Raw genomic sequence first — 21,377 nt, 5'->3', positions numbered from 1 at the left:
TTGATTCTTGTGTTAACTGTTTTTACCTTTTAAATTCAACTGTGGTTCAGTTAAACATTATATGTTTTCATTTTTTTTTAAATCCCTATTGATATTCTAGTAAACAGAGATCATTTGAAAAATCTTGAAGCAGATCCTCAGGTGGTGTGTGTCCCAGATCCCATGAAGCTACAGCGTACAACTACTCGAGGATCTGTTTTCTTAGGTTGAGAGTTTGCTTAGATACAGTATCCATTTTTTTAAAACTAGATGTGATTGCTTGCCAGCTGCAAAGAGCTCTAATTTGACTTGCACTCTTTCTGATCAGAGCACTAGACTCACATTACTGGGAAAAATATGTGTGAAGGATAATAGTATACTGATTTTCTTTAAAACACATACAGGTTTCCTTCGCTTTATGTGGGTTCTGTATGTGCGAATTTGCTCTTATGTGATGACCCTTTTTATAACAAAAATTTGTTATATGCAAGGTAAATTCACTCTTATGTGATCAGTGTGGTGAAAGCCTGCAGTCAGCTGCTTTGTGCAGTGCATTGTGGGAGTGATATGCACCAAAATATAGTCTCCTGTGTGGATCTGTGCTCCTTGCTTGTTGTCTGCGACACATATTTCTGTAGTTGCAATCCCTATTATGGTACCATTCAGCACCACCCTGTGCTCATGTGTACTATCTGGTGTTGGAGAGTACCAAAATGGTCTTGTAAAAGTGGTAGAAATGGGTCTGGGGGTCAGTACAGTCAGGGTCTTGGAATGTATCCCTATTTGTTATATTATAAAGTGAGTTCCCTTTGTGTGACTTTGAGTTATGGGCTGTTTTCCAGGAACGCATGTACAACATAAAGCGAGGGAAACCTGTACAGCAAAATCCTGAATAAAAACAATAGACAAACTTTGGGTTTATGTCATTTACTTGTTACCTTATGATGTATGAACAAGGCCTAAGTGAGTTTTTTTATATTTGTGTTTCTTTTCTCCAAAAAAGGATTCATTTTTTTCCATTTGATTCATATATCAGAAATACAGTTTTTACTCTATCCTAATAGACCCTACTTAGCTGGAGAGCTAGTGAAATGATAGTAGAAATGTCTGTAGAAATGTCTATAACAAAGTGGAACAGTGCAGAGAAGAGCTGCATAGGCAATCAGAGAAATGGAGAGATTTTCTTACTAGAGTAAATGTAGAAAAATAATGGTTATTTAGAGATAGAGCTACTATCTGTAAGTACCGTATATTGGGGTTGGAGGCAGGGAGACAAACACAGTGAAAAGAAGAATTCTTTGAAAAATATTGTCACAAGAACAAATTACTGTAAATTTGGCATGAATAAATTAAGGGTGCAAATCAGGAGAATGTTTCTGACCATAACAGGTATGATGTTCTAGAACAGCTTTCTATTAGAAGTAGTGGGAACAGAAAAGGCCTAGTAATTCTAATATGGAAAAGAGTATTTTTCAGTATGTGAAGTGGTAGCCTACAAAGTCAGAGGTGTTTACTACAACCATTTAAAATTCTGGAATTCTTTTTTAACCTCTTTATTTCCTATGTGATATTAATATTGTCTAGGCAAAGAATCAATACCATGCCTTTCTAATTAAGGTGTAATTTCACAAGAATATCTATTTTTCCAAGAAGACCTTATTTTTTTGAAGAAGAGCAGGACTTCTTTACACAGGATGAAGAGGAAAAGAAAGGCACAAGTATACTTTTTTAAAGTTATTTACACCTTTAAAATCAAGTCAAATACACATCTGCCTTCACAGCCAGGATATCATTGGGGATTTTTTTTCCATTAAATGCTAGAATATTCTGCAAATCCTAATTTCCAATTTTTAAGCATGTGTTTCAATGTAAATATACAACACTTTATTTATTTGTAGTGTATAGTCAGAGGCCTTGTTAGACACAAGACTACATTGTGCTGGCATAAGCACATTAATTAATGAACCGACATTTTACTAAGTGTCTGCAATTTTAAGCAAAACAGGTATATAGAAAGTTCAGTGTAGTTGGCTTTGTTTTGGAACTCTAATTTTTGCAATGCCCAGCTTTGTTATTGTAACAGTAAGGACTTATGTTGTCATTAGCTTTATTTTCTTTTCATTTTATAATAAATTATCTAAACTATTAGCTTAGAAACCATCGAACCAAAATAATTGCAAAAGATTTGGGAAAGTAAATATCATTCTGAGCTAGTATGTATCTAAATGAGAAGTTAATTTTCATGTTGAAGATCCAGAAGGAAAAATAAGTATGCAAAAGAAGGAAAGATAAAATAAAAAGACTTTGTAATATTGGAAGAGTATCTACCTGCAATTACTACCCTGCACCAAAAATAAGTTTCCTTTCACTGTCTCATTTTCACTGAAAGAGACAGTAAACTGCAGATATTTCAGATTCCTGACAGAATTTATGGTTATAAAAAAGGTAAGCCTGTTTATGAAGAATTATAAGAAATTGATAACATTATGAATACAGGGGAAAAAAATAGAGGAAAGTGTTAATAATTGACCAGATAGGCATATACTTTTACTAAATGGTAGAATTTAATATCTGAAACCACCCCAAGCCCAAATGAAAACTGAATGACCCTTCACAATAATTGAATACCTAAGTGGTACTCTTGTGGAAAAAATCAAACAAAAAAACCCCACAACACTGAGGGACATTAAAGTTATATGTTACACAGAGCCTTTATATGCATTATAGTTATGCCATGATTAACATGTTAATTGCAGCATAAATGGCAAGAGTGCTACACATGCACCCAATTTAAGAAGCCATAAAAGAGCAAACCAGGCATAAAAATGTTCCACATATGTAGAGTATTTTTGTCTGGTTTGTATATGGCTTTAAATTAAATATATGGCATGCACAAGGGTGGCCCCCCAGGCCAGCCCCTGTTCTCCAGCTGGGTTCAGAGCTGCCTTTTGGGCCCCTGGCAGGGACACCAAGAAGCTCCCCCACTGAGGAATTTAATCCCTGTGCACAAACTGTCCTACATGGAAGATGAGGTTCTTGGTATGGGGAGCCAAAGGGCTTTTCCTTCTGGCAACTTTAAAGCCCACACCTACAGTTTAAGGCCCCTGGTGGTGAAAGACATTCAGGCCTCTGACAGATGTAGAAAAAAAATGTGCTTTACTGGAAGAAGCAGAATGTTAGTTCAGCCTCCCTCTGCAGCATCTGTATAGATCAGGCACTTCAGTGGGGCTTTTTCAAACTTTTATTTAAAGCTGATTCAATCAGCTATCAAATAAAAGCGCCAAATAAAGCCCTGCTGGAGCACCTTATCTATTATACAGACATTGCGTTCAACTAACACAATGCCTCTTTCGGACATATGCTAGGCTCAGTGTGGGGGGTGCGTGGAGTTTAAAGTAAAACACCATTTTTGTTGGGGGTGGGGGGGGGTTTACATCTATAAGCAGCCTCAGGTCTCCCCACCAGGAGCCTCTAAGCCCTTGACAGTCCTACTGGAGGTGCCAGGTTCAGGTTTTTTAAACTCCCTGGACAGAAGCCTGCCAGTGGACTCAGCCCCAGCCCTGAGGGTCTTGAACCAGTTCTGGTGCTGTACCAGGGCTGGGGTCAACAACCAGCTGAATGAACCCCAGCCCCAAGGACAGTTCAGGGTCTTTAAACAGTTGTGGTGCTGCTCTAGTGTGAGGACCACCCAATCAACTGATTCTTGGCCCCAGCCCTCAGTGATGCCAGGCTGTGGGCACCCAGCTTTCAACTTTGTGGGACATGCACATATGCATGGAGGGATACACAATTTTGGGATAAGAGATCAGATTCCATGATGCCTTTAAATGATTGTATGCCAGGGGCCATAGTTACTCTCAGTACATAATGTTAGGCAACTCAAAAAAGAAAGAAAAAGAATGGTTGAAATAATTGAATCACATGTAAATCTTTTTTTTTTTTTTGTTAATTTCATCAGGTCTAACGCAGGGAATAAGAATGGGGGAAGAAATTTGCAAGCTAGTTTAGAAGTCAAAATGTTAATATTCTGAACTTCTGAAATAGGAAACCAGTATTAATGTTGAACTAAAACTAAGGTCCTTTTACCGTGGAACACTAAACGGTTTGAGTCTAAGTATCGATTCTTCTCTAAAGAAAGTAGAAAACTGGAAGGAAATTCTGAACATGTAATTGTCATTGTTTTGATTATATTTTTAAAATATCTAATGCACTTTAATTTCAATGTTATGGCAGCTTTTCTGCCCTTCAGATATCAGATAATGTAGGTGCAGTGGACACAATGCAGCTATAGCACCTGAAGTTCTGGCCCAACATTTGTTAATGATTTTTGGTGATTTTTAGTGGAAACAGCAACACTTAAGGTGTAATGGGAACTGCTGAAAAGAAAAAGTAAACCACTGTCAAGGCCATGAAACCATCATTTTTATGACCTCTGATACATCAGACATGATTTTTCCTACTATCATGACAGGGCAGGAAAGATCACTGTCTGCTTGATTACAGGAAATCAATAGTAAGTGAAGTCAATTACAAGAAGCTATTGTTTTTCTGGATAGCAGTTTATCTCTCTAAATTCAGCAGTGGTCTAAACTTCTCTTATATGCTGATTAGATCTCAACGTAAAGAACTTTTAAGGGACAGAATTCCATGAACCTATGTGAGTAGCTCAAAATATCTACCTAGCAGGCTACAACACCTGTAAAAAATAAAATAAGTAGTATGTCATCATGACACTACATCTCACCATGCTCTGAGATAATTTTGGCTTATGAAAACCATGGAAACAAAATATAAACTATAGAATACATATATAATGATCAGTAGTGTTTAAACACATAGTTGTCTATTCCCTTTTAGGATCTGTCTTTGAAGACATATCCTTAGATACAGTAGTGGCTATTGGTCATTTTTCTATATTAAAGTTCCTGTTGTTGCTAACACCTGTAAAGCTGTATGGATGGTATGAAGATTGCTGTTCTTAGGGATGAGGAAGCTGCTGTAGATAAAAAGTACAAGTAAAAACACTTGAAGTGGAGTAAGTCCAAAAAAAGTTCAGTAGTGATGGACCTTGGTAGACATGGCTGAGTCTATTATTATTTAGCTTAGAAAGGTGAAAAATGAAGGAAGATATGATTGATTTTGATAAGATTTATTGAGTCAAGAATTTTAGATCAATATCTCTAGGGAAAGGGCTGTATCTAAAAGATAGAGATTTGATAACTTTATCTTTTCTTTAATATTTTGAAAGGGCTGTCTAAACAATGAAGAGAATAATAGTTGTGTTACAATATTTACAAAATAGTATCTACATTGAACCTGTTATGAAGAAACGTTGGAGAACTGTGACTGTTTAGCTTGGAGAACAGGAGATGGCAGTAGTATTTGATAATTGTCTTAAAATACTTAAGGTTATAATGAGGATGGTGACAGATTTTTTTTTTTTTGTGTCTTCAGGGAACAGTACAAGAAGCAATGTTCTTAAATTACAGTAAGAGAAATTTAGGTTGGATTATATACAGAGCTCCCTCATTATGAGGGTGGTTAAGCATTGGAACACAGGGTCTTGGAGAGATTTGGGGATCTCTATCCTTGGAAGCTTTTAAAAGCAGTTAGACAATACTTACCCAGAATGGTTTTGACAGGGATAATGCAGCCATGTGTGGGGAATTGAATTGGATGATCTCTTGGCATCCCTTTTGGTCTGTGATTATCTCCCTAATTTTAAACAGAATTGTTTTATAGTGCATATTCATTCAGTCAGATTAGCCCATTTTAACTTAAGTCCTTAGCCTTTGCTGAAAGTACTTTATTTCTTAGTGTGGGAATAGGATCATTTCTTCTTCCAAATCTCAAAGTATTCCTTATAGTTCTATTGAAGGCTGGAGAGACTGCTGGAGACCCTTGTGATTCTTAATTTAATAGAGAGAGATTACTATGAAAAAAGAAATGGATCAATGAACATAATAATGGCTGTTATCAAGGGAAGGCCACATAATTCTATAAGAACATCTGCATATCTTGCATCTAGATCAGGTCTCCTAACAGGAATGGGATAATGAATAAGGAATGTGTGGCTAGATCTAATAAAGGACTTACTTGCCTTATGTTCTTAACTGTTTCCACCTGTTAAAGAATTGCCATCAGCACATACCCATCTCCACATCTTGTTCCCCAGACTGTTGCTGGGACCTCACTATCCTCCCCTCAGAAATAGGTTCCCCAGCATTTTTCTAACAGAATGACTTCCCTAGGAGTCCAGTTTCAGTTGATCAAAAAAACAGACCTCCTGTGGGTACTTGCAATCGGAATCTCGCAATTTCAAACTTGTGACAACTTGAACCTAACTTTACCACTGGATTCCTAGCCTGCAGTGGGTGGCAGTGGGGAGGTACCTAATTCTAGGTTTGGAGGGATACAAGCTGCTAATCAGGGTGTAAAGTGAGGCTTAGGCTGGAGGGTGAAGGTTTTCTGTATCCGTACCCTTGTGCACAAAGAACAGTGGATTACCTGAGCCCACCAGCCTGCCTGCCTGCTGAGGTGATGTCTCTCTACCTCCTGGAGGCCAATCACAGGATGAGAACTTCTACCTTTTTCCCTGCCAGACCAGGAAAATGCCTTTACCTATTCAGGTAGAGGGGGTTGGATTATGTGTGCGCCCAAAATATGGCAGAACATTTCTAAGGAGTTAAATTACTATAAAAGATGGAAAAAATACCAAAAATTCATTAGATATTATTTTTCTACTTATACAGTACTTATACTAGACTATTAGCTCCTCTGAGACTTTAAGACAGGACTGTTCCCATTATTTATTTGATTTATATTTTTTCCTTTCTCAGAAGGTGATAATGTGGATGTTCTACTCCATTTAGTAAATGCTAGTAACGCTAAAGAAAATATTTCAAATGAGATGCATGAATGAGTTCTTGATCACATCAGAAAAAGGGTATAAAAATGGTCCTTCAGACTATTTGAAAACAAAATAAATGCTGATAGGAGTCTTTACGAAAGACTTCTTGATGTATTGCTCTAAATATTTGTCTGATTCACGTGCAGGAATAATTGGACTCAGTTGTACATCAGCATTCATATAGCTAGAAATTTTGCATGAGAAAATGGTTTATAAACAGACTGCATTCCTTTTTCTTTGCATGTTTGAGATCTGTAAAAAGTCTAATTTTCTGCTCAACTATTAATATCTATGTTTTGAAAAGCAGAAAAATTTAACTGAATTGGGAATTGCTGCTCAACTCTCTCCACTTCATGGCATGGAGCTTTTAAAAAGGCATTCAACAAAAATTACCTGTAAAAATTAAGACCTGTACTAACAGAACTTTGTTTCAGAGTCACAGTAGTCCGTTGCATCCTTCCATGAATAGTTGGCTGAAAAATTCCTACACTGACTTCTCTCCTATTTTCACTTATATTTGCCTGGTGAACTAGCTTTTTTAAAACTGAGTCTCTTGTTCTGTTAATGCAGTTTGCATTCACAATTATTTGCATGAACAGTTTAAATAGTAGCATTCTGTTAAAATTTGTAATCAAGCAGTTCAATTTCAAGAAAATGTAAATGTTTAGCTTCAGCATTTCTTCTTTTGAAAGCTAAATATCCATTTAAGGACTTTGATTTAGTGCAATATTTTTCTATGCCAAGCAAAACTATAAGGTCCATGGCCACATACAGCGCATACATTTCTGCCAGGAGAATCTCTGCTGTTTTGATAGAAACCAAAAATGTACAGGCATTCATCAATTTTCTCCCTTGGGAACAATGCCTTTTTCAATTAGGAAGATCTCTCCTGTCAGAGGGAAACAACACCTGTATGCTTCCTTGCCACTTGATTCCTCCCAGGAACCAGGGTGATATCCGAGTCTGGAAAAGGTGTGGGGAGCAGCCGCTGCTCTGCTCCCCTCCCAGTCTAGGGAAGGCATGGAGGTCAGGGAAGAAGGGGCAGCTGCAGATTGAATGCTGTACTGATCCCTCTCCCCAAAAGATTTCTCCTGGAAATGAATGCCTGTTTAAGACCTTTGTTTCTCAATATTTTTTAGAAGCAATATCTTTATTACCCTTTTCACTTACCTTACCTGCCTTAAATATCCCAATCTAGCAGAAGCTAAATTGTGTAGATCATTTGTTTTGTAAATAGCCTTAAATGCTTACAGTACAAATACTTCGTTTCATGTTACCCAAACAATTAATAATTGCATGACATATCTGAGGCAAGAACTTTAGCTACACACTAGGTGGCAGCAAATATTCAGAAGTAGCTTTTACTTTTGTCTCTGTATGGTACTGAACACACTTAAAAATGGATGTTACAAAGTTTCTAATATGTACGGGTTTTTATATGCAACCTTGGTATATATCGCATATCCTTATCTTCCTCCACTGTTTTTTGCTGAACTGTAGAAATGTTTATTATTTAACCAGTCTAAATACTAATATCAGTCATTGAATAAATCACAAAGGGTTATTTTTGACCAATTCTCAGATTTTGCTCTTTTCTGTAATAAGAACTTTTTATTTTGATTGTTCTAAAATTGGCCATTTTGTGAAAGGTTTTTGTAATATTGAAAGATCCTGCTCCAAGTTATGTACAGGAAAGTGGTTTGAGTCATACAGACAAATCAAATGCACCAATTAATTTGGGAGGTAAAATGAGTAAACAACCTAAAGATGTAAGAATGTCTTTCCTCATTTTCAACTGAAATATGGTAGTTCAGGGCAAGTCTGCATTCTTAAATCCTTTAGTGCCTCATGCATGAGTATATGTACATAAGAAAATATCACTTTGCCTTTTTTTCCTCACTGTTGGGAAGCAGAATCAAGTCAAGTCCAATGAATTACAGCACCATCTGGGTTAAAGTCTCAATGTTAGTCATTGAAGTCAGGAGGATTATACAAGATTTACATGGGTTTAATTGACAAGAGATGTTTAGCTTTCAATATTATTTTGGGATAGTTATATTTGTTTCTTTTTTTGTAGTAATGAATTTCTCTGTTACTAGCATGTAGATGCATAGATCTCAGAATTTAAAATTAAGTTGCATGGATTTTTTAAAATCTGTGTAACAAAGTAAATGTATGTGAAACTAAAAGGCTATAAAAGTCATTAATCTTTTAACTAGTAGTAATTGCTCACAATTTTTTATTAAAGAGTTCGTTTAACAGTATGACCATAGGAAAACATAATATGCAAAAAGATATGTTTGTTTGTGATGAAGGTCTTGAATTTTCCCAATGAGCTCAAATTAGCAGTTACAATAAACAGCAAAACACCCAGTACTTTCCATGACTACAACCAATGGAAATATGTTAATGCACTTGATGAGTCTTAGTGATATTGTTTCAATACAGGTGCATCAATAATCTGAATAAATATATAAAATAACCCACTCAAACTTCAGTTATCTTTTCATGTGCCAGCAGTATGCCAGAAGCCTTGTGCATGTGACTCTTCAAAGATAAAAGGCAAGCCAAAAACTACTTAAAAATATAAAATATGGAACCATCTTCAAAAAAGTCTTATGTACCAGTATGATTTGATTGGTAAATCCAGTCCACTTATCCAATTCCTACACTATCAGTTGTCTATTATCAGAATGTTTTCACCTTTTAATATGTTTTCTAAAATACATATGGAGTTATATTTTAAACAGATTAACCAGTTTAGATCAGGTTGTAAATATTTCATTTAAATGTTCCTATGTTGACAGCAGAAAAGAAAGTAAGTTTATGTTGCTTATAAAGATAAACATTAAAAAATACAATATAAATTTTGTTTTAAATTGTCAAGCCTTATTCAAATTATTGGGGTCTAAAAGTCTTCATGGTCTGGTCCTTTTATTTTACAAAATTACAAACAGTAGGGAAGATTATGTAAGTGCTTAAGTATTTGGAACTTACTGTCAAAGAAGGTACTGGCATTATCACCAGGGTAATAAATAGGTGTTTCTGAATGCAGATGTAAGATGTTTCAAAAAGATGATTTTATGAGTATTGTAACTTCAGTTAGAAAACTAACAGTTTTCATAGTTTAGCCCGAAAGCCCTGAATTAAATATGTTATGAACTTTATGCTTGTATTTACTTCAATTTTTTTTTAATTTGAACTCTCCTACTTACAGATTGCTCTTGGAACAGTAACTAATGTGGAGGAAGCAGTAAAGTGGATAAGCTACACTTATCTTTATGTACGGATGAGAGCAAATCCATTAGTATATGGCATCAGTCACAAGGCTTATCAGGTAGAAAATGCATTTAAAAAAATCTAACCTACTTTCTTGTTCTGTAATCCTTTCCTGATGTGAGGATAAATATTTGCCATTTCTATCTTACCTGACATTAGCAATTGTTTTTAAGTTTTGAGAAGGAAAATATATTTTTATAGCAGCGTTTTGGGGGTATTTTGTACTAAAGTAAATTAAAAGTTCTCCTCTGAATAGTCTTTTTAATTGAAAACATTTTTACACCACCATACAAAAATACTGCCAACAGCTAAACTACCCATCAACACACAGTACTATTTTTTATCAAAACAACTTTCATTGTTTATTTGCTGTCAGTATTTCAATACTGCAAACCAGACATAAGCGATACACTCAAGTCTTCTTGAAACCATAGCTTTAGTCTGTACACAGAATTTTTTTTCTTGTGCAGAGTATTTGTTTTAGAAGGTTTCATCAAATGGGGTATCATAAATTATCAGATAACGTACTTGCTCATTTAACAGGTTAACACAATAAATCAATTTTAAATCTTTGTTGTTATCCAGTCATTTTCAGATTTTTATTCCTTTGATGTCACTTTTAGAAATTCTTTTCCCCTTTGGAATAAATCAAAGCACAGTTAGAGATATATTTTTTTCATAGATGAATTCATTATTTTTACTTTTTTGGAGGGTTTCACAATTTACAGATAATCTCTATACACTGCTGGACATGCTCTACTAGCACCTTCTACAAGGGTAATGTGATAGGCAGGAGGTGAACATACACTGATGGGAAGAAAAATGGAGAAAACATCTTTCTGAAGATATGCTTTTTAAATAGTAGCTATGTATCTGTATGAAGAGGCTATAATGTTAGGCATAGTCCTTTTAGATAATAAGTAGAGAGTGTTTGTGAAATTATCAATGATCCATAATAAATCGTAGAGCATAGATCTCAAAGTACTGTCATGTGGCATGTTTTAAACACCTTACTGGCCCTCCTTGAGAGGCTTGCTTAATACAATCACCCCAAACTTTTTAATAAGCTTTCATATCTCACTTCTATTTGTATCACACCAACAGATAAAAGGAAAACATTATCTAAAGTACAAGTGTCAAACATCTAATGCTTGCAGGCAGCATGGGTCTCAGACTGGCTGGAGCTGGTGCCTCATACAGTAGTGCAGCTGGGGTGGTCACTGTGTTCATCACAGCTGCTGCTCCAGCTAGACTGTGCCGTATGCAGCGTTCATTCCAGCCACTTTGGGATTCATGTGGTACATAGCAGTGGAGCAGCCACCAGACCAATTATCCTTGGGAAGGGATCCATGGGCCTGATCCAGCTCATTTACCAGCCTCATTCATGGACTGGATGAGTTTGACACCCCGATCTAAAGTGATATTACATACTATCATTTGCTAAAGAATGGTATAGCCTATCTTTGTAGAAATCCCTGCAAATTATCTTATGATTTAAAATATTTTGGATAATTAGTGTAAATAGTTTTGGTAATACCCAATTATAAAGTTAGCAAACCATTACCAAGAGCAATTTTACAGTAAACAATAAAACAAATGAATTGTTATTCTTCAGTCCACAGTCATTTTCCAGATTTTTGTCAGCTCCAAGGAAGTACCATCCCTGAAGATCTACCAGTGCTCTGTCTGATCCTATAATTCTTTTACACAGTAATCCAAGGACCAGCATGTAATCCATTTAAAGATACAGCAGCAAGCATGCCGTTGCTGTGAATCAGGAAGTTCAGGATGTTTCTCTGTGCTCTTGGGAGTATGCTGCTCTATACCTCACTTGAATCTGAACTGAGCTGAGACATGATCTATGCATATTGTCAATAACCATTCTGTGAATATGCAAATCTTAATTCTTTGGCTAACCCAGTTCCTCCACATTGATTAGCATCTGTTCTCCAATTTTTCAAAATGTTTGCCAGTAACAAGGATGTTCTCTGAGCTTCACTTCCTTCAACTAAAAGAAGAATACCATAATTTACATTAAGTGGGTTGGGGTAAGGAAGTGAGGAAATGTGATCAAACTGCTGAACAGAAAATGTGTGTTCATATTTGTTTTAAATGGGTTTATATAAAAGAAAATCCACTGATTCTTACCAGTCCTTTTCTTATACTGTCTATCACAGCTTCCTTTTCCAACAGCTAAGCTGGGCTTTTTTGTCCTTATAAAGGGTATATATGTATATGTATATTTGTTTGTAATGCTTGAAAATTTTAGAGAGTGCTAAGCCTCTTCCTCCCTTGTCACTAGGGAAAGCAGCATACGTAACAACATACTGCCTTTATTCTGGGGAGAAGAGCCTACTTCTGGGAAAACAGGAAAGAGGTGGCCTAGGATGCTAGTCAAACTTTTCAGCAGCTTGTCAACTCTCATTTAAGATTTAATGTTTTTTTCTCTCTTATTTTAAGTTTGAATATATCCTTGAGAAGTCAGTACAAAATGAAATTGAGATTTCTTCAGATTAACACCCTGATGCTGAAAATTTCTATGCATTCTTACCTTTATGCAAGTAAATATCCCAACTGTGTTCAGTTTCCAGTAGTAGATGACAGACTTTTGTGTAAAACTTTCTAAATTGCTGCTGCTATTGCCTTGGAAATGACATTCTGGTTTGGAGAGCCATGGTAAAGGTCCCTTCTAGGCAGAACTCTCTTATACCCCTCAGGATTCTGAACCATAAAGACCTGCCAGGACTCTAACCACGGAGACAGAGCTCTAGGACAATGTTTCTCGACCTTTCCAGGTTAATAAGTCTGCATTCAGTTTCAAAAAATGATTTGCAAGCCCTTTTCATTCACTATAAAAATAGGAAAACATATGGATTATAAACCTAAATAATCTATGTGAATGCTCCAAGAGATTGTTCAATTTTATGCACTTTTGGCCAGAGTAAGATTTTTTTTTGTGGGGGGGGTTGCTTTAGTTTCTAGTAAAAATTTCAGTATTTCTCACCCTAATTTCTTTTTGTGACGCTCCCCCTCCAAGGGACTGTAACATATCAGTTGAGTAATACTGCTTGACAGCATGGGCCTTTGGGGCTTTAGACTCTTTCTCTGATCAGAAGGGTTTGCAACTTGTAACTAGGGAGAAGCAGCCAGGACTTCTCCAGCCACAGAAGAGACGGGTGTAACTAGTACTGGCCACTCCACTACAAGCTCAGCAACTAGGCAGTTCCCCAGATGATGTGAGGAAGCAGCCAGATGCATCTTCCAGCTCAGAGCAAGCAGCCTCAGCCAAAACCAGGAATTAATTACCCAGCCATTCTTTCCCTCAGTTCAGGACAAGAAGCAACAAAGCCTTCAGGAGCCACCAGGACACTGCCCCAGGGGTGTGAGAGCTAGCCACAGGTAGAGATACGTCACTTTCTGTTTCTGCAGCTTACTCCCTGTTGAAGTCTTACCAGACTTAATATTTGATAGTCAGTGTCACATACCCATCTGGTACACCCCCAGAACCCTGAGTTTCTCCCCCATTGTCCCATTGCTGCTTTCAAGAACAGACCAGGGTTGCCCTGGGATAACTCCTTATCCCCACAATCCTCTGCTCAACTGCCCTTATACCTAACCCCACAGCTGCAGCAATGGAATTTCTGCCAGCTTCAGGTATCCTCCCCTTTAGGTTGTGAAATAAATTTTAGGTCCCCTTTTCTGGAGAATGGGCTTGTCTGGAATATCACTCACCCAGAGATCACTTTTTCCACAGGCAGCCAGTACTGAGACAAAACAAGAAAAGGATTTAGTATGTAGGAGAAAAGAATCATATGAGCAAAACTGACCATAATTTTCAATACAAAAAAGCAGGATGAGTAAATGTTCTTACCCTCTCATCTAGCTACACCCTACCCTTCCTGAGAGTGACCTACCAGGGTTTTTAGAGATCAACCTTCCTTCTGAATCTACCAGCCCTGGCTTCTGGGGCTTCTCCAGCCCAGGAAAAAAAATCCAAATACCATGATTTTATCATAGATAGGCTTTAACTACCTCCCCCCATCTGCATTATCCTATTTGCTCAAGAGTCAGAATCCTCCAGAAAACTCTGGTTTCCCTGAAGCACTTGGAATTCCCCTAGCTAAAGGGCCATTTCTCTAGCTTTTGCTAGAGAGGAGTCAATTTCCCCATTGCAAACAGACAATGGTCTGGCTGCCCCACCATTATTATGTCTTCTTCTGCCTGTTTCTGGGAGTGGCAGTTGTCCTTAAGTATGTATTCCTCACCTTCTTTGCTAAACCACATCCAAAATCATAAATCACAAAATAAAGATGCCATAATATAATCCAAACTGTTACAGTGATAATCATAACATGAATGGATATAGCATAACATGGGTTTTTCAGCAAGACCACACATATCAATGAAATAAATGCAAGAAAAACTTGCATGACACCCCACATATCCCCAGACCATTGTTTGGTTTGTGACAGTCAGGACATTTGTGACATGTCTATACCACCTCTGGACCCTGGTAAGCGCTACAGTAAAGCACATGCTACGCCCCAAAGAAAATAAAATATAGTCACACTTAGTGCAGCATCTAATTAGCCTGCTTAAAACACAGTTTATGAGCAGCTCCATGGCACCGTTCAGAGGTGGTAGAGACTTGTCCTTCCTGTCATTTCTACAAGTAGGGCCTGGTTTAAATAATGGTTTCCTATTTTTCATGAAAATAATGAAATTAAGTGATTTTCACAAAAAAATGCTATTTGCAATGGAATGCCACAATATGGTTGCTTGCTGGAGAGTTCTTCAGCAAGCAACAATATCATGGCATTTTGTTGCAACAAGGTGGCTACTATAGGCTACGGAAAGCATTCCCCAGGCAACAGCAAAAGCCTAGTAGTCCAGGGGAGGCAGGGAGGGATGCAAAAGGGACAGGGGAAGGAGACAGCTTGGGCGGGGATGGGGCTGTTTGCTTCTCTGGGCAGGAAAACTGGGGGACTGGGAATGGGGGCAGAGAACACATGTGCAGAGGAGCAAACAGTCCTAACCCTACCTAAAGCCAGGGCCATCTGCCAAGGCAGCCCCCAGGTGCCCCCTTCCCCCTGCACCCCAATTTTCCTACCTGGAGGAAGAAGCAGCTTCTCCTCTACCCATCCCCAAGCTCTCTCCTCCCTCTGTCCCTTTTGCAACCCCTTCCCTGTGCTTCAGCACTGGTTAGAGGCCTTGGGAACAAGGCCTCTGCTATTGCAATTAAACCTGGCCCTAAACCTGCCGCCTCAGCCCATTGAAAGGGGGGAGGGGGGAGGGGGGCATCACAATCAGCACAAAAATGGCACCTGCTATGATCAGGCCACAATATTAGTGAGCTGGGGCCCCAATTTATACCAGGTTCTATCTATAAGTGTAGCCAGATCTTTATAAAATTGACAACTTATGGCTATAAATCATTGAAATTAAGTCAGTTATTTTATAGGTATGGTATTTTCACTGAAGTTAGTGGAACTACCTGTGTACTTCAAGTGCAGTAGATAACATGTGTGGAATCAGAGTCTAACTAGACATTCCAGCTAACATGCTGCACACTTTATTCTCAATATCTATTTCAGCCTTGAGATTTGGAGATTATCCAGCTCCAGAATATGATAATAAGCTGTCTTCATATCATATTACACAGGGTATATATACTCAAAAAAAATCCTCATAAATAGGAAACTAGGAAATATCTGTAATAATGTAACATGATGATGATGATTCCAAACCCTGCTAAGTTATTTTAAAAAATGAAGTTAGATCATTCAGTAAGCAACTGTAGCTTTTATTTTTCTTTTATGATCTTGCTTTTTGCAGTGGTCCCTTGTATGTGCTATATTGATTTCTTTTCTTTTTTTAATGGAAAATACATATTCCAAGGATTTCAAGCACCTCTGTTTTCAGCGTTTTTAGAAATCAAATCCATATTTGAGCACCTAGATCCTTTGTTTGATCAGCAGGGTTAAGTTTTGAAACAAAATTATTTCAGTTATTGATTAATAAATTGTGTGCTCTACCTTTTAATAGGGATGTCCAATAGGTGAAAAATTCATTATTAGGTTTTAATAAATAAATATAACAATGTTATCATATAGTCATCCATATTTGTAAGTATCTAGCAAGAATTTTCTAAATTTGTAGATTGAAATGTAGTATAACTTGAGGATGGACCGATATAGATTTGAGTTTCCTGTTTTTATTCATTTTATTTATATAGATGAAGGGTTTTTTGGACTTAATGTCCATATAACATTTGTTAATAAGCATTCAACTAATTCTTCATTTGGCAATTATGACTTTATTTTCTCTGTTTTCCAGCTGTATTGTGTTTCTGTCTCTTAAAAGAACTGAGTTAACTCACTGAAGTACATTAGTCATTTCTGATTTTTTTTTTGTGCTTGGTCTTTAGATGGATTCAGTACTAGAGAAGCACAGAGAACAACTGGTGATTGAAGTCGGCAGAAAGCTAGACAAAGCCCGGATGATTCGTTTTGAAGAGAGGACTGGTTTTTTTTCTTCAACAGATTTAGGAAGAACTGCCAGCCATTACTATATTAAATATAATACCATTGAGGTACTATTCTACTTTTGGTACACCTTCCTCTTTTTAAGTCTTTACACAAAATAATCATCACGGCTAGGGACAGACATTCAAAAAGCCCAAGCCTGAATTGATTCAATCTTTGCAGGTTAATCTAGCCTGCAGAGATTGAACTGACTTGCAAGTGGATAGACATTCACTTTTAAGTCAGGAAATGTAGGCATATACCTGCAGTGGCTCAGGCCAGAAGCCAGGGAGCACTAGAGTGTGCCCTCCCTTCCATTCCATAGTGCTGAACTGAGGGGGGGCGTGACCAGGCCCTTGCAGGATGCTATGATTCAGGAGAGGTGTAAACCCCGACTCTGGCTTGCACAATCCCTAGCCAGGGTGTGCCTGGAGGTGGAGGGGAAAGCAGCCCTCTCCAGGCTTTTCCCCTGCTCGCTGTTCAGGGGGTGGGGAGTGTTGCCAGACTCCAGCTCCTGGCTAACACTCTGAGGAAAGGGGGGTGGGCGGGGAGGGAGCATGTGCAGTGCATGCATCTGTTGATGATACTGAGCTATTCAGTCTCTCTCTCCCTGCTTCTTCATACTGTCTGCAGCAAACTGATGGCACTCACAGGTCTCATTCATTGCAAACCAGGTCATTTCTCACACCTCTGTCTCCTGTTGAGCACTGAAAGATTGCAGGCTTTGAAGCAAGAAAGCCAGTAGAGAGCTTATCAAAATGCAAACCTTATGAGGCCATCGAGCCCTACAAAAGAAAACAAACTCATCTCTCTCATGAGTTTCAAGCTCTTCTCATCTGCAGGGTACCTTTGCATTTGCAAGCCACTGGCTTCTGGCCCTAAGTGGGCACTTTTTTGTCTGCCTTTGTTCCAGTGAAATTGACGACACACACAGAGCCACCTCTCAGCATTAGGTAGCCTGGGGGCGGGGGGGGGATGGCCAAGTGCTGGCTGAGGTCTGTACTGCTGGAGTCCCTTCCATGGGAGAGGGGCGGGAAGGGGGGATCCCTGCTTGAGCAGTGAGCAGCGAGGGAGGAGTGGGGCAGGGGGCAGCCTGGCAGACACTGCAGTCCTCCACCAGGGAAGAGAGGGGCAGGGCCAGTCTTGTTCTCTGGAGCAGATAGCCCAGCCCAAGTCTGAAAAGCAGGCTAGGATGCTAGGGGACTCTGATTTAACTTAAAAACTTGAACTAGGAAGGGGTCTGTGGCAGAAGTTCCATTAACCAGTGTGACCCAAATCAGTTAAGTCTGATACTACATTCAACCAGGTTTATCTTAAACCAGTTTCTGCCATTTTGAAACTGGGTTATGTGCACTTCTTTTTCTGTTACAGATTTAACCCAGTTTCTGATCACTTAAACCAGTTTACGTGTAATTTTTATCCCTAGCCTAAAGGGTATTGTAGGTTATGTAACTGACTTAACATCAGTATTATTTTCAAATCGTGGTTACCAAAAAGGAAAAGACAAAGAAAGAAGGAAATAATTTAAGTATATGGAAATAAGTGAGAGATCAGAAACCTTGCTTTGACCAAATTTGGTTTTAGATGTTATTTGTATTTTTATGCCTTTTCTTTAGATGTCTGTCTGTCTTTAGATGTCTATTGCCAGCATATGTAAGTGTATGCAGGTGATAGAACTTCTATACAGAGTTCCCTAGTAAGAAAATGTCTGTTTGTGTGACTATCCTACCTCTCTGTCATGCATGTGGTAGAATTTATCAGCAATTAAGGCAAGCATAGTGCACTGAAACGCATATAACTACCTGTCTGTGAATGTGTAGGTACAAGACTGTTGTTCATTCTGCACCAGTTTAAAATCTGTCTGTCCTTAATTGTAGCCAACAGGACATGTCCTGCATAAATACTACAGTACTGTACCACTAAAAATGTTAACGATTTAGTGTCATCATATAATCAGACATATCCCAGCCAAGGTTTTCAAAAGGGGCAAAGGATTTTGGTTGTCCCAACTGAACCAATTGAAACTAGAAAATTGGTCTCCATCAAGCTGCATCAAGCTAAAAAACCCATTTGCTTTTAAATAATCTTGGTAGTTGTTTAGTAATTATCTGATTAATTGCTAAGGTCAGAAGCATTTTTAATTTTAAGTTGCTAGGGCTTCTTATATTTTTATTTATTAACATTAAGTCATAAGTGCATATATTTATTTTTACAGACTTTCAATGAACTTTTTGATGCTCATAAAACAGAAGGTGATATTCTTGCTATAGTATCTAAAGCTGAGGAATTTGAGCAGATCAAGGTAAGACTGCATCACTTCATACAGCTAAGCATTTTCATGGAAATAGACCTTATCCAATATTTTTTGTAAATGTTAGGCACAAGCATAGAATGTTTTCCCAGCATGAATACCTGACACGTCCTATACATGCTATCATTCAAATTACTTGTATTTAAACTGGAATAGTGGTTCAGCTTTAAACTATTTGGCTAGGGATATATTTTCTTTAAAGATTCTTTTAATTTTTTTATAAGGGCTTTACTATGTCACCGCCTGCCCCCAGTGTTTTAAAAATCAGAGTAAGTGACCATTGGAATGATATATCTGGGGTTTGGAAGATCTCTTGGGGTGCCTATAGATTTGCTCATTAACTTTCTAATTAGAACACATTGGAGCAGACTTGATTTATCATTGTAATTAGAATGTTCCAGTATCACATTACCATCATGTGTATTAAGCCCCCGCACATTTCAAAATGGCCACAAGGGTTCTTTATCTAAAGCTCAACGAATGAGTTCATCTCTTTCTAGAATATATACCTGCAACACAGATAGAAGTGATGTAGGAACCACTGGGTGACATTTTTTGACATATATGTATATGCCAAACTGTTTGTTCGATATGAATCTCCATTTCTGGCCTTAAAATCTACGAATTTGGGTGTAAAAGGATTTTTTATCCATACTAGGGAAGTAAGAACACAAATGTACTCAGGTCAGCAACCAGCCCTCATTTTTGCTATCTCTGTAAGGGCTCCCATCTTTTTTCCCTTCAGAAAAAAATGTATTTGTTTAATCTTTTTCATTATAGCATCTTAGGAGTTATTTTTACATCACTAGTTATAACATTTTCAAAATGAATTGTTTCTTTTTGAATGAATGATGATCCTTCAAGTATTGCCCAGTGGTTAGCTTGATCCAAGCACAAGAAGGCACAAGGAAACTGTATTACTTGTACTATAGTTTTCAATGCATTGTGATGTGTCAGTTGTACAACTCCCAACAACAATAGTGAGAGGAGACTAGCAAATGAGAATATTCTTACTAAGAATATACCCCTTAGTGTGATATACTCGTTTTATATGCATATATATTGGACACATGCTTGTGTGTTATTTCAAACATTTTATATGCTGTCTTAGAATTAGTTGGTTCACTGTCACCAGAGGAGCTGTACTAATGCTTAGTTCAAGAACAGGGCATTTTACCAAACATGTTGTTGGAGATAAGGCATAAGGTTCCTCCACATGCCAGATGGTCAGCTGTGATGTGGGGCTTTGAAACCTATTCTCTGAGTCCTCTAGATATTAGTCAGGCCCTAATGAAAATGTCTCCCAGCTGATTTCCTGCATGAACCAAACATTTACCCTCTTTCAATAAGTTTTACACTAACGGACTATCAGTAAATCAAAGAATATGTAGATTTATGCTGTGTTTTGTAGTATGAGGGTCATCAGTGAGAATATAAAATGCTATGCATTATTCAAACCATAGATATGAATATTTCTTTACTTGTATTAAGACTTAATCTTATTAACAGTGAAAACTTTAATACCATGAATCATAGTACTTCACAGTTTTGAGTTAAGAATGTATTATGCCACATGCCAACTATATAACTGTAATGAATGCATTTAATGTTAATTCAAGACTGTCTAATCCAGATGGACAGAGGTTTTACTGTGGTCAAATAAAAAATGAAATCTCATCAGATAGAGGATGGTAGGGTCAGAAGATTCAATTTTTGTGGCATATCAAATTCTTGTGTGTCAATGGCAACCTTAATAGATGGTGATGAATAATAAAAAGTAATTGTGTCACTATTAAGATAGTTTCAATTAAGTTCTATTAGCTGCAGTATGAAAGACTGGCTTTTTTGTTTTGGGGGCGTTTTTTATTTAGCTTAAAACTAGAGACTGTTTAAAAATAATGTAACTAAGAAATAATGGAAAGTTAATTTCAGTATGAAAGTTTTTATAAAGTTACTTCAGCCTGTTCATAATTTATTAATTGTGTTTTAGGTAAGAGAAGAAGAAACAGAGGAGCTGGAAACATTACTGAACAGTTTCTGTGAACTTTCTGCTCCCGGCGGTGTGGAAAACAGTTATGGGAAGATAAATATCCTTCTTCAAACATACATTAGCAGAGGGGAGATGGACAGTTTCTCTCTTATTTCAGACTCTGCGTATGTTGCCCAGGTAAAAACAAAAACAAAACAAAATCTGTAATATCTAGTGATTTGTCTCCTTATCCCCAGATCTTGTCATTCTCTAAAATGTCCATACACAGTGCTGTAGTAAGGGAGGGGCAAGTGGGGCAACCTCCCCGGGCGCTGAAGTAAAGGGGCACCAACAGGCGCTGCCCAGCCAGGGTGGAACATGGGACGGAGCCACGAGTAGCTTGTT

At 37.6% G+C, this 21,377-nt stretch overlaps 1 protein-coding gene across 5 annotated transcripts in view; it reads left to right on the top strand.

The window, feature by feature from the left end:
* The window catches only part of ASCC3 (activating signal cointegrator 1 complex subunit 3), a 567,052-nt gene that overhangs the window by 381,122 nt on the left and 164,553 nt on the right, over window positions 1-21,377 (top strand). For all 5 annotated transcript variants that reach the window (XR_003093256.1, XM_006020463.3, XM_025200058.1 and 2 more), the window contains exons 17-20: window positions 10,107-10,226; window positions 16,596-16,760; window positions 18,908-18,994; window positions 20,994-21,170. Coding sequence is in view for 4 of the 5 variants with exons in the window: in XM_006020463.3 (XP_006020525.1) it covers window positions 10,107-10,226; window positions 16,596-16,760; window positions 18,908-18,994; window positions 20,994-21,170 (549 nt within the window). In the remaining variant the exon portion in view is untranslated. The remainder of the gene's footprint in view (window positions 1-10,106; window positions 10,227-16,595; window positions 16,761-18,907; window positions 18,995-20,993; window positions 21,171-21,377) is intronic.

Source organism: Alligator sinensis, unplaced genomic scaffold, assembly GCF_000455745.1.
Source record: "Alligator sinensis unplaced genomic scaffold, ASM45574v1 scaffold145_2, whole genome shotgun sequence".
Taxonomy (NCBI): Eukaryota; Metazoa; Chordata; order Crocodylia; family Alligatoridae; genus Alligator; species Alligator sinensis.
Note: the sequence above shows the minus strand (reverse complement) of the source record. Positions and strands in the feature narration are given on the sequence as shown.